At 36.2% G+C, this 18,379-nt stretch overlaps 2 protein-coding genes and 1 long non-coding RNA gene across 3 annotated transcripts; 1 reads left to right on the top strand and 2 right to left on the bottom strand.

Annotated features, from left to right (window-relative positions):
- Positions 1-1,718: 1,718 nt before the first annotated feature.
- On the bottom strand, positions 1,719-2,171 carry LOC133038574 (uncharacterized). Its single transcript, XR_009688079.1, has 3 exons — positions 2,062-2,171; positions 1,854-1,952; positions 1,719-1,775 (listed from the first exon to the last, which is right to left on the bottom strand). It is a non-coding gene; the product is annotated as an uncharacterized LOC133038574 (long non-coding RNA).
- Positions 2,172-2,859: 688 nt separating this feature from the next.
- LOC115696918 (uncharacterized) lies at positions 2,860-5,226 on the bottom strand. The gene is made up of 4 exons (XM_061116410.1): positions 4,323-5,226; positions 3,812-4,211; positions 3,625-3,715; positions 2,860-3,549 (listed from the first exon to the last, which is right to left on the bottom strand). Exons 1-4 carry the CDS (start codon positions 5,224-5,226, stop codon positions 2,860-2,862), a joined length of 2,085 nt encoding a protein of 694 aa, XP_060972393.1.
- An 8,940-nt stretch (positions 5,227-14,166) lies between these two features.
- LOC133038307 (uncharacterized) lies at positions 14,167-15,693 on the top strand. The gene has a single exon (XM_061116409.1). It carries the CDS (start codon positions 14,167-14,169, stop codon positions 15,691-15,693), a length of 1,527 nt encoding a protein of 508 aa, XP_060972392.1.
- Positions 15,694-18,379: the final 2,686 nt, after the last annotated feature.

Below are 18,379 nucleotides of genomic sequence, written 5' to 3'. Positions count from 1 at the left end.
AGTTGGGGTAGCACAAGGATTGTAATATCTACATCAGGGTTGCCAAAGATGAATATTTCATAGAGATATTGAGGCCTCTAACATACTACTCACCCAAGATTACGAGGCTCAGGTACTTTCATTTCATTATCTCACCCATTCAAATCCAATCGAATGCACAACCCTCTAAGTAAATTCATTTGTTTTTTTAAATTGATTTTGTTGTTGTATAGTAATAATTAATGCAGATTTTTTATTTTGGACTTCTAAATGTCTTACTGGAAAAATAGACTCACCATATTGTTTTTCCAATTGAAGGCACATTCGGGTTTGCAAACACTTTTTATTACTACCCTTTCTTTCTTCAATTAATTTGTTTTGTTCTATAAATTATTTAGTTTATGGATTTGTTCTTTTTTCAAATGGTTTTAAATATTTGGCACCAGGATACTTCACGCATGGAATTAAAGATGAGAAGTAAATGTCTTTGCTTATGGAGTTTTACTGCTCGAGCTCATAACTGGTCGTCAAGCTGTAGATTCAAGCCAACAAAGGGCAATAGCGGCAGACCTTGGCCGCTATTGGTCCGCCGCTATTGCTTGGCCGCTATTAATAGTATTAGCTGCCAAAAACGAAGTCTCGCCGCTAATACTATTAATAGCGGCGGAGCAATAGCGGCGGGGTCCCGCCGCTATTGCTCCGCCGCTATTACCCATCAGAATAAAAAAAAATAATAAATATTTATAAATAATAAATAATAATAAATATATATTAATCTTATATATAAATAAATAATTAATTAATATACGAATATTTAATAAATAAATCTAATTAATATAATTAAAACAATTTAATAAAATTTATTAATAATTTAAAATTGTCTCCAAAGTAATTAACTTTAACATAATAATCCTAATAAAATATTGTCTCAAAATTAAACTAAATTATTACAAAACATAAATAAATTATTCATTAACATCTTCATTCAGGTCTCTAATTATGAAGTCTTGATCTGGATTATTTTCGGTACGAGTCCCCGAAGCCCGTGGCGGAGAAGGCACATACGCTTGGTCTGATGATAAACCCAGCGTTAAATTACCGAGCTCAGCTTGGTTGAAAATGGGAGTTGAAAAAAATTGGTTCTCCTGCGATGAACTCCCAAATAATCCAAAATCAGCAAAGTTTGAGCCGAGCGGAGGAGACTCTGACGGTGTTCGGTATAAGAACTGATTTCCCATTGGCGGAGCAGACTGTTGTTGCTGCTGAGGAAACTGCTGAGGAAAAGATTGGGGTTGTTGCTGCTGCAAAAAATTTTCAAATTGCTGCTGTGACAAATTTTGGAATTGTTGTTGCGAGGAAGGCTGAAATTGTGGTTGCGAAGGAGGTTGTTGTTGCTGTTCCGGAGGAGCGGCATGACTCTGAGAAGACGAACCACCAGGCGACTGCGACTGACTATACGTTTGAATGAAATTGTCAAAGCGTGGGTTAAATATTTGGGCACGTTGTTCAGGCGTCAAATTACCCCCCCAAGTGGCACGCATAGCTGAGAATATATCTGCCACAGTGCTCATCATTTCAGTAGTTGGTTGGGGAGGCACCGTTGATTGAGTTTGAGGGATTGGTTTCTTTCCTTTGCCCTTGAGCCTTTTACCCACGCCTCTTTGATAGTCAGATCTTTGGCCTAGAACTGTTTCCATAATGTTAAACTGATAACCGCATCGATTCGCATTCGGTCCCGCATCGCTCTGGGATTGTCGTTCCAGTCGCTTCCTATCAAGCTCCTTGATCAGTTCCTCCTATTTAAATCAAAATTATTAGAATATGTAATTAATATAAAATATAAATTTTAATAATAAATCATTTTAATCACTTACATAATCTTTTGCAGCTAATTCATTAACGAAAGTTCCAGACGGTTTTTTCACATGGATCTCCTTCCATGCTTCAACTACATGCTCTCCAGGAGGACCCCCCTATACAAATATAAACAATTAAATTAGTTTATTATAAGGAAAAAATATTATTAACTATTAAAGAATTTTTTTTTATGAAACATTTAACAATTAAAGAATTAATACATACCATTCCGTGGCGTATGGACGCCAACGATTTTGTGCCTTGCGTTGTTGGATATTTCATTAGTTGCCGATTCGATTTATTTTTAGTTGAACGATTCAAAAATGCCTCGCTAACAAACAATTCGCAAACCGGTTTCCAAGTCTCGGTATACAAGTAGTCAGGGGGGAATTTGAGAACTGTGTCCCAATCTTCTGGTTTTTTGTAATGTTGTTTGAAATGCTTGTGTCTGAGTGTCTTTCGCTCACTATACCGCTCCGCCATCACCGAATATAAAGTCCCCATAAGTAGGTCTCGATGGGGATTCCCATCGATATCAAAGTAGTACTATGTAATAAAAGTAATTTAAAGTAATGTTAATTTATAAACAAGTACATAAAATTATTACAACTTTTAATAATTCAAAGTCACTCACTCTAATTCGATTGAGCACTTGATCCTTGTATTGTTGGGGTACATCAGAAAAATTTAGATGACCACCCGGGCACAACATGCTTACTTGTTGGCCAAGAAATCGAACATAATTGCTTGCTTCAGCGCCAACAACTTTGCCTGTTTCAAGATCTACCTCCACCGGCAAGGGCTTACCAAAGATCTCTCCTTTTTTTTCGAGATTAGCGTTTGCGGCAACCCCACGACCCTTTCTGACCGGAGGTTGAACTATATATATTCGAGGGAAAAATAATTTTATTAGTAAATCATACATTCACTATTTATATTCAGAACAATTGTAGATTTGAAAAAATATGAAAACCTGCTTCGCAAGACGACGGTACCCTAGAAGGATTAGGGGGATCCTTGCCATCACCATCCCCACCGTGGTATGTCGCTAACGTAGCTAACATAATTTTCATCAAGTTCATTATTCTCTATCTCAGAATCCACTAACTGATCGGACGATTCAACAATTACTGGAGGTTCATTCGATTGCATAATCAACTCTCCAAGATCAACCGTCAACACAAAATTGGCAGAGTTAGAATCACTAACAACATCTACATCAGTCTCATCTTCGTTGTCAGTAATGTCCCAAATTTGTCGATGGCTAATATCTTCAACAACCTTCCAATCGCCACCTCTGAGTGGATCTTCAAGATAGAAAACTTGCTTCGCCTGGTTAGCAAGGATGTACGGTTCATCTTGATACCAATATCCACGAGTATTTATACTAGTTATATTATTTTCAGTGATTGTCTTCTTTCTTAATGGATTAGTGTTATACCATTTACATTCAAACAATGACACTGTATATGCACCAGTATAAGATATAGTGATTACATCTTCAAGTGTGCCGTAATAATTAAACCCTTCAGTTCCAGCAACAGTAACACCACTATTTTGTGTCTTCCGCTTTTGGTCTCGCTTTGATGCAATAAACCGAACACCATTCACTACACAACCTTCGTAAAATGTTGCTAAGTAATCGGACCCGGAAGCGAGAGCGAGTAACTCATCACCATTTTGTAAAGTTCCAAGCTTGTGCAACTCATATATCTAAATACATAAAATGTATTAATATGAGAGGAATATAAATGATTGAATTAAAACTTTACAATTTTGTCGTTATACCTTCTTATGAAACCACGGACGGAAAGTTTGCCTATGCAAGACATCGTGATTACCATTAGGATATTCATGCCTGATCTTGTCCAAATGTTCACTGTGAAGTATGATAATGTCAAGATACAATAGAGGGAGATAGAAAATAAAAACTAAAAATTTAATAAAATAATTTATAAAAATGTAACAAACTTACTCTAAGTAAGCTTGGATTTCAGGAGAATTTTGAAGAATGTACCACTCAGCTTTTTCACGACTGATATGATCAAGAGGCTTGATAAGTCCGCTAGTTAAAGGACGAGATTGAGAATTAAAAACTAAGAGATAGCGACTAACAGAAGGCGCATCTTCATTTCGATCAAGCCGATTAAATCTTGTTTCACACCCTTTAAAGTACATTGAACAAAAGGTTACTGCCTCATCAGCAACATAACCTTCTGCAATTGACCCTTCAGGACGTGCCTTATTTCCCACATAATTCTTCAATTTTTTCATGTACCTTTCAAAAGGATACATCCATCTCATAAAGACCGGACCGCCCAATATCGCTTCTTCAGGCAAATGCAATACCAAGTGTATCATTATGTCAAAAAAAGCTGGAGGAAAAATCAATTCCATCTTGCACAATAACAGAATTAAATTATTTTGAGCATCCTCCATATCTTTTACATTTAGAGTTCTAGAGCATAACTGTCGAAAAAAATTACACAGCTGAGTAATAGTTGTTGCAGTGTCACGAGGTAGAAATTTACGGACACCAACCGCTAGTACTCGCTGCATAATGACATGACAATCGTGGGATTTTAACCCAATAATGTTAGACTCATCTGGAGAAACTTTGCTCTTTAAATTTGAACAGAAGCCATCGGGAAACTTTATTCCTTTAACAAACTGACAAAAAAGTTGTCTTTTCTCACGAGTCAAAACATAAGGAGCATGCGGTTTCATTAGCCTCCCATTCCCATCTTCATAAATCCACAACGATTCCCTAATACCCATCTTCTTTAAATCATGGCGCGCATTGGTTGTGTCCTTTGATTTATCATTATCCAAGATGGTTCCTAGGAGACTATCACACACATTCTTCTCAACATGCATGACATCAATGTTGTGTTTTAAAATATTCGTGCTCCAATACTCCAACTCGTAGAAAATACTTTTTTTCCTCCAATTATAATTTTCTGCAACTCTTCTACGTTTCACGCCCCCAAAATTTTCATGATGTCCGGGAATTTGGGGTTCGAGAGCATTAACTTGTGATAATATTTCTTCACAAGTAAATCGTCTTGGAGGAGGTCTTCTTTCAACTTTACCATCAAATCGAGTATCCCTTCTCATTGCATGGTTACTTGGCAAGAACCTTCGATGACCAACATATGATGTCTTCCCGATCACTCGAATGGACGTCGTGTCTTCATTACAAGTAGGGCAAGCTTTATAACCTTGACCACTCCACCCAGACAAGCTACTACGAGTAGGAAAATCATTCACTGTCCACAAAAGCGCAGCACGCATGGTGAACATCGAGTTGGTCGAACTATCTCTCGTTGCTACCCCATTATTCCACAACTCCTTTAATTCATCCACCAAAGGTCTTAAAAATATATCCATGTCTTTACCTGGAGATTTTGCACCAGGAATTAGGGTAGATAGCAAAAAATAATTATCTTTCATACATAACCAAGGTGGTAGATTATAGTTAGCCAACACCACTGGCCACATGCTGTATGCAAGACTCATGTTGCCAAATGGATTAAATCTATCAGCAGCTAACCCAAGTCGAACATTTCTTGGGTCCCTTGCAAACTCGGGATGTTTTGCATCAAAGTCTTTCCAAGCTAAACCATCGACCGGGTGTCGCAACACCCCATCATCTTTTGATTTTCCAGTATGATGTCATATCATGCTTTTCGCTGTAATCCTCGAATTATATAATCTTTTAAGTCGAGGTGTCAACGGAAAGTATCGCATGACTTTGCAAGGAACTTTTTTTCCTTTCCCGTTCTCGGAAGTAACCCAACGACTAGTTCCGCAAACTGGACAAGCCTCCTTGGATGCATTCTTCTTATAAAATAAGCAACAATTATACAAACAGACATCGATATTATCATAACCCAAGCCTAATTTCTTCAATCTCTTTTTTGCCTCGTAGTAAGTTGATGGAATATTATTATGAAATATGAATTATTATTGTTCTTTATTATTAATTTTTAAATTTTTGTAAAGTCTTATGAAATTTTATGAGTACAAAAGTTATGATATATTTTTAAATATAATTATAAATATGAATTTTGTAAAGTATTATGAAATTTTATGAATATAAATTTTATGATATATTTTTAAATATAATTATAAATATGAATTATTATTGTTCTTTATTATTAATTTTTAAATTTTTGTAAAGTCTTATGAAATTTTATGAGTACGAATTTTATGATATATTTTTAAATATAATTATAAATATGAATTATTATTGTTCTTTATTATTAATTTTTAAATTTTTGTAAAGTCTTATGAAATTTTATAAGTACAAAAGTTATGATATATTTTTAAATATAATTATAAATATGAATTATTATTGTTCTTTATTATTAATTTTTACATTTTTGTAAAGTCTTATGAAATTTTATTAGTACAAAAGTTATGATATATTTTTAAATATAATTATAAATATGAATTTTGTAAAGTATTATGAAATTTTATGAATATAAATTTTATGATATATTTTTAAATATAATTATAAATATGAATTATTATTGTTCTTTATTATTAATTTTTAAATTTTTGTAAAGTCTTATGAAATTTTATGAGTACAAAAGTTATGATATATTTTTAATATAATTATAAATATGAATTATTATTGTTCTTTATTATTAATTTTTAATTTTTTGTGTTATTTTTATTATTTATAAAAAAATAAATTTATTTTCTAAATTTAAATAAATATCAAATAATTAAATTTTAAATGAATTATTACTTTTTGAAACTTAAAATTAGTTATCAAAATTTAAACTAATTATATTATAAAAAAATTCATTTTACATATTACACTATAAAAATTCATTAAATTACTAAATTTTAAATTTTAAATTTTTAAATTTTTGAATTATTTATCATTTATATAAAAATAAATTTATTTTCTAAATTAAAATAAATATAAAATAATTAATTTTTACCACCTTAAAAATACAAAAAAATTATTTTTTAAAATTCAAATAAAAGTTAATCCATTTAATTTAAATTTTAATTAAAATTAAAAAAATAAATCAAATCTTCTAATTAATCTTTTTAACTTTTAATATTTATATTATTTATTAAGTTACTAAAAAACTAATTATTATTATTTAAAAAAATCTTTTTATATATATATTAAGCTACAAACTAATATTTTTTTTTTCTAATTTTTTAAATTTTTTTCAATATTCTAAATTTGCTAAATTTACTTTTCAAATTTTAGCAAACTTAACAAAAAATTAATTTAATATCAATAAAATCTAACATAAAATAAACAAATACAAACAAATACAAATTACTAATTACTAAAATTAATTAAAAAACCTACAAATAACAACAATATAATATACAACATTGTTACAATATATAAATTATATATACATTAACATATACTATATATTTTCTTCAAAAAAAACCATATAATATATATTTTATATACACAAATATATAAATAAAAAAAATAATATATACAAAATATACACTATACTATTATGTTTAAACTGTTATATAAATATAATATATATATATATATAGATTAATATATACAATACATACACTACACTGTTATGTATAATATATATATAATGTACAGTTTTTATACTTTAAATAATAATACAATACAATATATATACTACACTGCTATATACATATATATATAAACTGTTATATACAAATATATATAATATACAGTTTTTATAAAGTATATATACACATAAAAAAAATCAAAACTTATATATATACCCAATTATATATACACAAATATACATAAACATATATTTATATATAAATATACCCAATTTTATATACAAAAATATATATACACACAGATTTTTCTATATAAAAACCTACATTTATAAACTCAAAATTATTTAAAACCTAAAATATATAACATTCAAAATTTAAATATACATTATATAAACCAATCTAAAACCTAAAACTATATAATAACAAATCTAAAATAATAAAAAAAAAACAATACTTACCTAAAATAACCGGTGGTGCGTCGGGGTGGTGGTACGTCGGGGTGGTGGTGCGTCGGGGTGGTGGTGCGTCGGAGTGGTGGTGCGTCGGAGATGGAGGCGGTGGAAATTTCAGAAAAGGAGAAGGGGAAGGAGGAGGCGGTTAGGGTTTTTTTTTTGAGAGAAAATGGAAAAATGGGGATGAGGGGTCTGATGGGGTATATATAGTGTTATTAGCGGCGGACCCCGCCGCTAATAACATTTAATTATTTTATTTATTTATTTTTAAATAAAATACTATTAGCGGCGGGGTCCGCCGCTAATACCCCGCCGCTAATACTTTGAATCAATATGGACGGGATTTTTCCCGCCCACCTATTAGCGGCGGGGTATTAGCGCCGGACCCCGCCGCTAATAGTAATAGCGGCGGGCATTAGCGGCGGACAGCCCGCCGCTATTAATATTTTAAAAAAAATAAATAAATTCTGCCCCCCAATAGCGGCCAAGCAGGGGCTCCGCCGCTAATAGCCCCATTATTAGCGGCGGAGGAGCTCCGCCGCTAATAGGCCCGCCGCTATTGGTGGGAATTCTTGTAGTGATTACAATAATTAATAATATTTTTTTAATTATTCATTGTATTATTTTTAAATAAAACAAGACACACCTAGCAATAAAACTTATATACGTGCCTTGCACGTAGCATTCTACTAGTATATATATATATCTATATCTATATTTATAATTTTGAAGTTTGTAAAAAAAAAAATAACTACTACCACTTTTTTTACATTTTATTTGTGGACATTCAAAAAAACTAGTTTTTGTTGTCAAGAAGTTAAGAATTAATATTTCCAATTTTTATTATTATGAGATCATTTATATTTTTCATTATGGATTGTTTGGGTCAAAAGTTATTGTTATTATTTTTCTGATCTCTTGATCTTCTTTTTCTTTTTTTGGAGTTTTGCTGTCAATTTTGTATAAAATTTTGTCGCCTTGATTCTCTTGATTTCAAATTAAAGTATTTTATTGTATGATAAAATGTCTAACTAATTTATTTTTGTAGGTTAATTATATTATGTTGATTTATTGATAAATGGATGTATGTAATTGGTCAAAAGTTTGTTTATTATTATCTTGTTCAGTTTAATTCTTAGACAATGATGTAGACACTACTAAACAAAACAAGTACCTGATTTTCATTTACTTACTTTATTTTTTCCTTTGGATATAGAGTAAATTAACAATGACCTCTATATATGGTACTCTTCTAGGTTAAGCATGTGGAAATTGCAGTGCAATAATGACAGATTGTGCAATAATTTGTACTACACTAGAAATCATAGTCGAGGTTACATATTCATAATACCACATATAGCGTAGATAATTCTTGATCGAACTAATCCTCATCCTCATCATCATGCTCATCCTCCTTCTGGTCAACATGATTCAACACTTGATCATCATTATCATCACCATGCTCTTCCTCCTCCTTCTCATGATCATGATCAAGCACTTGATCATTATTACTTGTGGACGAAGATGGTGGCTGATGTACTTCAGGATCAGCCTGACTGGGAAAAGAGGCGGTAACAGGTCTTTTGTTAAGTACTTGTTCCCATGCGTGAGCAATACGTAGATCAAGCAAACCGTTGTTAGGGATCATGATCCTGTTATCCACGGTCAAGGTCATAGAGACATCACGACGGTAACGAGAGCGGTGTATGTGAAGGAGAATACTGATGAGGGTGAGGGGCAACGTGTGTGTTATCTCTCGTAATATAGGTTTCTTAAATATTCGTTCTTAATTAGTGTATCCCTACCTATATATATATATAGGGCAGATGATAGAATAATATTAATTCTAATTTTATTAGGAATATGATTATTCCAATTGATCCATATTATAATCGGAATATGTTTGATTAAAAAAAAGATATTATTTATTATATAAAATATAATTTTCAAACTTTTTTTAATGAGGTTGAGTAATTATCATATTAATTCCTAACCAAATTAGAATTATATATGAGCAATTTAATAATCTATATATTCGTATAGATAAATAATCTTTATAATTAAGTACTCACACTACCCACCCATAGCTAGTCATAGCAGTTCTCGATCGGACGTAGGTACGTATAAGACTATAATCAATTAAAGTATGGGTACTAAACTAAACTCTAAAGTTTTGGTATACATGGAAATAACTGTGGAGGCAGACCCAGATGTGTATGATTATAATGATGATTTACTCACGATAGAGTTCAACACCATCCAGAAGTACCATTACCATAATAATCATCACACTGTCGTTAACCACAATTCCACTGTCCATTTTGTATACCCCATAGATGAATTATATGAATCAACAGAGGAGTCATTACTGGCACTAGTTTGCAAAATGTTCTCAACTGTGGAAATCCCATTCACCTTGGATAACATGTATTTTAAAAAACAAGATCAGCGCTGTCGACCCATGATAAAACGTGTTTGGTTTGACAAGATGGCGAGGATGGTCTCTGAGTCCATCAACAGTGTGGTTCAGACCAAGTTGAAGTACGGTGATGGACAGAGTCTCACTCTACGACTGGCTGTGGAGAAACTTGTCCATATCCCTAAGCTTCGTTTGGAAAATAAAAATCATGATCATCAGCAACATTTATTGGTTCAGAGCTCTTATTTGGAGCAACTCCACCGACGTATAAAGATGCTGAGTTCTATGAACAATGTTGGCGATGATCATAATAATGATGTCGTTCCTACTGTTGCGGATGATGTTGATACTAATGACGATAATTTGTTTAATAACGACTTAAAGACTTTTGCTGGAATCGACCTTGGCTTTCTAGAAGACTAATTTTTCCCATCATCAATCAACAAATTAATATCTAATTAATAATTTTGTGGACTCCACCCATTTTTATTATTAATCTTTTTTTTTTTTACTAAATTTAACCGAGTCTTCACATAAATATTTTAAATAATTTGTTGCATAATTATATGTATACTCGATATTGGTTAGAGCTTAGAAGGTTCTTAAATTTGTCCACGCATATCAAAACTTCATTTAATTATATGAACTCGGTGATATTAAAATCATACCACTTAATTTACCAGTTATTTGTTAAGAAATTAAGTGATGATTATTATGCTTTGATGAAATATATTATATGTTTCAGGTGATGAAATTGAATATTGGAGAACAAGGCAACACAAGTAAAGAAATAATTGACCAGTAAAGAAAAAAATGATCATCAGGTGATTTGCATTTATAAGAAATTAAGTAATGATTATTATACTTTGATCATAATATATTATATAATTCAGGTGATAATTTTGCATAAATTTATAACTTATTTAGATAAATATGTTAAATTAAAGCCATATATATATATCTATTCTATATAAAGTGTGCCTATATAACTAAATTCTTGGTTTATGAGAAATTCATGGGTCACTTTTTATTTTTATTTAATAAAATAATAAAATATTATTTATATATAATAAATTAAAAATAAAACAAATCATATTAATATTAACTGATATTTGATACGAGTCACAACGCATTTAAAGTGAGGGAAATTAATTTTTTTTTATATATAAAACAAGAGGGAAAAAATAAAGTTAAAAAGAAAACAACGGGGATTTGATACGGAGAGTGAAGCTTCTGAATCCTCTGTTTGAGGAATTGAGGGACAACGATAAAGCCCTGGCCAAAGAAGAATTGAAACCACCGAAGCTCGACCTTTCTCTATTCTACGCCACCACACGAAGCCGTTCCTCAGCCTCCACCGTCACCTCCATTAGCAAGGTAAGATTTTAAATTTGATTTTAAGTTTTAGGTTCAATTCTTGATAAGTTTGAAGTCGATACGATTGAGCAGTTGATTGGTTCAATTCTTGATTTAGAATTGATCTGTTGTCGATTGGTCCTATTGAACATCAGAATGGTCTCGATGCTTAGAGCTTCACCGTTCTAGGTGAAATGTGATTAGTTTAAAGTCCATTCAATTGACCAGTTGATTGGTCTGATTCTTAATTCAGAATTGGGTTTTGATTGATTGGATTGTCGATTGGTCCTATTGAGTATCGGAGCCTCGTCGAGTAAGTAGCCATTCATACTACGATTATTTCCATGGCCAAATTTTACACAATGTTGTTTTACAAATTTCTTTGTTAAAATAAATAATACAATCTGTATATATTTCAATTGAAATGGAAAATATCTACATCAAGGGCTGCCATAGATGAATATTTCAGTTGGGGTAGCACAAGGATTGTAATATCTACATCAGGGTTGCCAAAGATGAATATTTCATAGAGATATTGAGGCCTCTAACATACTACTCACCCAAGATTACGAGGCTCAGGTACTTTCATTTCATTATCTCACCCATTCAAATCCAATCCAATGCACAACCCTCTAAGTAAATTCATTTGTTTTTTTAAATTGATTTTGTTGTTGTATAGTAATAATTAATGCAGATTTTTTATTTTGGACTTCTAAATGTCTTACTGGAAAAATAGACTCACCATATTGTTTTCCCAATTGAAGGCACATTCGGGTTTGCAAACACTTTTTATTACTACCCTTTCTTTCTTCAATTAATTTGTTTTGTTCTATAAATTATTTAGTTTATGGATTTGTTCTTTTTTCAAATGGTTTTAAATATTTGGCACCAGGATACTTCATGCATGGAATTAAAGATGAGAAGTAAATGTCTTTGCTTATGGAGTTTTACTGCTCGAGCTCATAACTGGTCGTCAAGCAGTAGATTCAAGCCAACAAAGTTTTGTGATCTATGTAAGAATTTATGACTCTTATTATCTGTAGAGGTAAAAATTTGCTTAATATTTATGATATTTTTGAGAAGTCCAATATGCAAGTCAGACGAGCCCATCAATAATGGATCTAACAATATTGGGCCCAATAAGACAGTCAGACGGACTCGCTAGGCCTTGAAATAGACTAACGAGTGAGCCTATGGGCCACAAGCCGGATCGTCCCGCAACCGGGTTTGAGCCCGGCCAGTCAGCCAAACGGGTGAAATCAAGTTAATATGGAACCAGTCAAGAAGACGGTTACTACTCCCTAATAATTAGGGAAGTAACCAATTTGAACGAGTCCAACGGGTGACGTGGACAGAGGGCAACAGCACTGAGAACACACGATAAAAGGAACCATACGATAGACGCTGGAGAGAACACATTCGATACTCACACTACTCACTGACTCAAGCAGACAGTCGTTTTTTCTAAGCTTTTCTCTTAAGCCTCACCATCGGAGTTACTCTTTTAGTCCGTCTGTCCGCTTGTCCACTCATCCGTCCGGCTACCATTTATATTGCATTTATTTTCCATTATTATAATTTTTTACTATAATCGTACTGACTTGAGCGTCGGAGTCCCTTTGGCTGACACCCCACCGGTGCTCCCAATTGAACTTTTGTCTCTCTCTTTGTTCTTGACAGGTTGCTGTGCCCAAATTTCGTATTGTAAATTTCACCCTCTACAATTTGGCGCCGTCTGTGGGAACCTAGCAATCGTTCATTCGACAAAGACTCCAAAGGTTCACCTTGAACACCATGGCCGACGTAACTGAGACTCCAGACCTAGCTTCCCAGATCGCTATCCTCACTGCCGAGGCAGCCAAGGAGCGAGAGCAAGCAGCCAAAGATCGAGAGCAAGCGGCTAAAGACCGTGAGCAACTAGAAAAGCTGCAAGCTGAAAACGCAGACCTGTTGGTGAGGATGGAGACCTTGTCATCCCAGAACATGACCGACCCTCCGCCACCTCCATCCCGCTTTCGAGTTCCAATCAGTCCGATGCAGTCCTTGGGGAGCCTCACTCCCAACTCCTCTATTGGCGGATCGAGTCAGATGGATCCGCCAGCCTTGGTAAGGAACCAACAAACTCCAACCATTGTCACTAATACACCAAACTCTTCTATTAATGCAGGTGGACAGGTAACCTTAACGACACCAGAAGCCCAGACAATTTCAGACAATGGGCAGACAGCTCAAGGGGTTAACCTCCCCTCCTCCGGTGATGGTAGACAGCCCACCACCTTGGAGCAACAGGTTACAACAACTGAGGCAGCCCGCCAGACGGTTAGCGCATCCCCAATTGCAGATCCGGGTTTGGCCCGCAAGCTAGCCGAGATGGAAGCCCTCATTCAGCGTATCCCTGGAATGCCTGCTCCTATCAAGAAGAGTGCCGCAAGCTGCTACGCCGACTCACCATTTGTCGATGAGATAGCTTTAGTGGAGATGCCTAAGAAATTTAGCTTCCCCAACATGAAGATGTTCGACGGGACATCTGACCCAGACGACCACATCGCCCAATATTGACAAAGGATGTTCACCGTGGCCATTCCACGTGACATGAGGGAAGCATGCATGTGTAAGGGGTTTGGTTCGAGTCTAATTGGACCAGCCCTCCAGTGGTATACTAATTTGCCTAATAATTCTATTAAAACTTTTGCACAACTCACTGATACTTTTGTTGAGCAGTTTGCCAGTAGCAGGAAATTAGAGAAGCAATCAGAAGACCTTTACGTCATCGTCCAACGACGTGGGGAAGCACTGAGAGATTACGTGGGGCGCTTCAATAAAGAAAAAGTGTCTATCACCAATTGTAACCAACACACAGCCATCTCAGCTTTCCGCAAAGGACTTCGCTACGACTCAGATTTATACAAAGAACTCACCAAGTACCCATGTAAGACTATGGAAGACGTCCTCGCCAAGGCATGGGCCCAAATCAAGTGGGAAGAAGATGAAGTCAACTACTACAGATCCTCTCCAAGAAAAGAGACTCCCAGAGATTCTAGAGTAGACAGACGGCACAACGACAAACGGTCTGAGCCATACCCGACTTCTAACAAGTCAGAGAACCGAAGAAGGGATTACAACCGGCCCACTGACACATATCCTCGAAGTGGACCGAAGATGCCCGAGTACAACTTGTCCATCTCACCTGCTGAGGCTGTTCAAGTACTTAAGGGGCTTGGAAGCAAAGTAAAGTGGCCTGAGAAGATGAGGACTCCAGCTGAGCAGAGGGACAGAAGCAAGTGGTGTGACTTCCACAACGACCATGGCCACCGGACTGAAGAGTGCATTGCCTTAAGATTAGAAGTAATCAACTTGCTAAAACGGGGCCACTTAGTCGACCACCTCACCGACAAAGGAAAGAAGACTTACCAGGGTCAGAGGGACACGATAGACAACCAGAGGGACATAACACCGCCCAGGTCACCTGTTCATGAGAGAACGGTCAACGTAATAACAGGTGGCTCGGAAGTAAGTGGAGTCACCCAGTCAGCTGCAACGAAACATGCACGTCAGGCTAACTGGACCAAAGGGGAGACCAGCAGAACATCTTCCTTACCGGAGCAAACCATCAGCTTCACGACATCAGAATCAACTAGGCTTCTTAACCCTCATCATGATGCTCTTGTTATTTCACTTTATATAGCTAAGTATTTGACTAAACGTATACTTGTCGATAATGGCAGTTCAGCTAACATCCTTTTTTTGAGTGCTCTCAGGGAAATGGGAATTGACGAATCCAAAATTGTGAGGAAGACAACTGTCCTAATTGGATTTAGTGGTGAACAGAAAAATACCTCGGGAGAGATCGAGCTGCCTGTGTATGCTGAAGGAGTCAACTTGTGCACCAGGTTCCTGGTGATTGACTCCCCTTCTGCCTACAACGTCATCCTCGGCAGGCCATGGATCCATGAGATGGAAGCTGTACCTTCAACTTACCACCAAGCTTTAAGGTTTCCAACCAAATGGGGGCCGAAAGAAATTAGAGGGGAGCAGAAAGATTCAAGAGAATGCTACCGAACCACCATGAAGGCAAAACCAGCACAGTCATAGCAATTACAGCAGCGAGAGCTACCCAACTCCCAATCTGACTAACCTAATATGGAGGAGCTAGACGAAGTCCAAATCCATCCCGACTTCCCAGACCACAAAGTCCAAATCGGAGCCCAGCTGGACCCCGACATGAGATCTAAACTTATTGAATTTTTGATTGCTAACCATGATCAATTTGCTTGGTCCCATGCGGATATGACCGGTATTAACCCTGAGATTATAAGAGAAGTCCAGTACCCAGACTGGCTGGCAAACGTAGTGATTGTGAAAAAGAAAAATGGCAAGTGGAGGGTTTGCATCGATTTTACAGACCTCAACAAGGCGTGCCCAAAAGACTCATTTGCATTACCACACATTGACATGCTGGTAGACGCCACAGCAGGACACGAACTCCTTAGCTTCATGGATGCTTTCTCAGGATATAACCAGATCCTTATGCATCCAGAAGACCAGGAGAAGACAGCTTTCATGACCAACCTAGGAATCTTTTGTTACAAGGTGATGCCGTTCGGACTGAAGAATGCAGGAGCAACCTACCAACGCCTCGTGAACAAGATGTTTGCTGACCACCTGGGAAAGACCATAGAAGTCTACATCGACGACATGCTAGTGAAATCACTAGTTGCAGAAGAGCACATCAATCATTTAGAACAATCTTTTGAAATACTTAGAAAATATAACATGAAGTTAAATCCTACTAAGTGTTCTTTTGGTGTAACTGCAGGCAAGTTCTTAGGCTACTTGGTGACACAACGAGGGATCGAAGCCAACCCAGCTCAGATTGATTCAATCCTAAGGATCCCCTCACCAACATGCATCAAAGATGTCCAAAAACTAACAGGCTGAATCGCTGCGCTAGGCCGATTCATCTCAAAGTCTTCCGAGCGATGCCACTCTTTCTTCAACACACTTAGAAAATCAAAGACATTCGAATGGACAGCCGAGTGTGAAGAAGCGTTGGACAAATTAAAGCAATACCTGACTAGCCCTCCACTATTATCAAAGCCAAAAGATAACGAAAACCTCTTTGTGTACCTAGCTGTCTCTGAGGCGGCAGTCAGCGCAGTCTTAGTAAGAGAGGATAAAGGTAAACAACTTCCAATTTATTATGTCTCTAAATCCTTACTTGATGCAGAAACTAGGTACAGTCAGCTGGAGAAGTTAGCATTGGCACTCATTCACGCAGCCAGAAAGTTGCGTCCATACTTCCAATGCCACCCAATCACAGTACTCACCACCTTTCCCCTCAAGACCATACTACATAAACCAGAGTTGTCTGGAAGGTTGACCAAGTGGGCAGTGGAGCTCAGCGAATATGACATCTCCTACAAGCCACGAACCGCATTAAAATCTCAGGTATTAGCTGATTTCATTGCAGACTTTACACCTAACTCTCAAGTGCAGGCGGAAAAAGAACTTTGCCACCTTACAGAGGGACAGGCAAATGGCACATGGGAATTACATGTAGACGGTTCAAGCAATGTAAGAGGAAGCGGATTAGGACTTGTTCTAACCTCACCCCAAGGCGAGAAGATCGAGCAAGCAATCAGATGTGGGTTTAAAGCTACAAACAATGTGGCAGAGTATGAGGCTATGATTGCTGGACTCGGACTGGCCAAAGAAATGGGAGCCAAAAGAATCAACGTCTTTAGCGATTCACAACTTGTAGTCAACCAAATGCAAGGTAGCTATCAGGCCCGAGATAGCAAAATGACAGCTTATCTTGAGAAAACAAAAGAGTTGCAATCGACCTTCGACGAGTTCACAGTCAGTCAGGTGCCTAGGGAAAATAATAGTCATACGCCTTATCCAACCTTGGGTCTTCCATCCAGACAACCAGCCCCAAAACAATCCCAATGGTGTACCTCCAATGGCCTGCTGTCTGGAAGAAAGAAGAAGAAGAAGAAGTAAATGACGTCGCCAACGAAAAGACATGGATGACGCCCATCATCGAGTACTTAGAAAAAGATGTGCTACCAGAAGATAAGAATGAAGCCCGAAGAGTCAAGGCTCAGGCAGCCAGATTCTCAATAATACGAGGTAAGCTCTATAAACGATCCTATTCTGGTCCATATTTGAGATGTGTTAACCCTGCAGAAGCAAAATATATACTAGCTGAGCTTCACGAGGGCGAATGTGGCAACCATTCGGGAGGCAGAAGCTTAGCATACCGGGCCCTCACACAAGGCTACTATTGGCCTACTATGAGAGCCGACTCATCTGAATATACAAGACGGTGTGACAAATGCCAACGTTTTGCACAAGTATCCCATCAGCCTCCTGAACGTCTCACATCGATCACATCCCCATGGCCCTTTATGAAGTGGGGAATGGACATAGTTGGCAAATTGCCAACTGCACCTGGACAGAAGGTATATATGCTTGCAGTGACCGACTACTTCAGCAAGTGGATAGAAGCGGAATCGTTCCACCAAGTTCGAGACAAAGAAGTTAAGGGGTTTATTTGGAGAAATGTTATCTGTAGATATGGAATTCCGAAAGAAATTGTGACAGACAATGGCTCACAGTTCATCAGCCTCGACTTTCAAAACTTTTGCAAATTCTGGAACATTAAGTTAAGCTTCTCAACACCTAGATACCCTCAAGCCAATGGACAAGCAGAATCGTCTAATAAGACCATCATGAACACAATCAAAAAACGGCTAGAGAATGCAAAGGGTAGATG

The sequence above is a fragment of the Cannabis sativa genome, chromosome 5 (genome assembly GCF_029168945.1).
Source record: "Cannabis sativa cultivar Pink pepper isolate KNU-18-1 chromosome 5, ASM2916894v1, whole genome shotgun sequence".
NCBI classification, from domain to species: domain Eukaryota; kingdom Viridiplantae; phylum Streptophyta; class Magnoliopsida; order Rosales; family Cannabaceae; genus Cannabis; species Cannabis sativa.
Note: the sequence above shows the minus strand (reverse complement) of the source record. Positions and strands in the feature narration are given on the sequence as shown.

Coding starts and splice junctions, on each gene's coding strand:
- LOC133038307 (XM_061116409.1), top strand. CDS start 14,167: ATGTTCACCGTGGCCATTCCACGTGACATGAGGGAAGCATGCATGTGT.
- LOC115696918 (XM_061116410.1), bottom strand. CDS start 5,226: ATGGATATATTTTTAAGACCTTTGGTGGATGAATTAAAGGAGTTGTGG. Junction 4,212..4,322: donor AACAACTATTACTCAGCTGT/GTAATTTTTTTC, acceptor TTTTTCCTCCAG/CTTTTTTTGACATAATGATA. Junction 3,716..3,811: donor GAAATCCAAGCTTACTTAGA/GTAAGTTTGTTA, acceptor CATACTTCACAG/TGAACATTTGGACAAGATCA.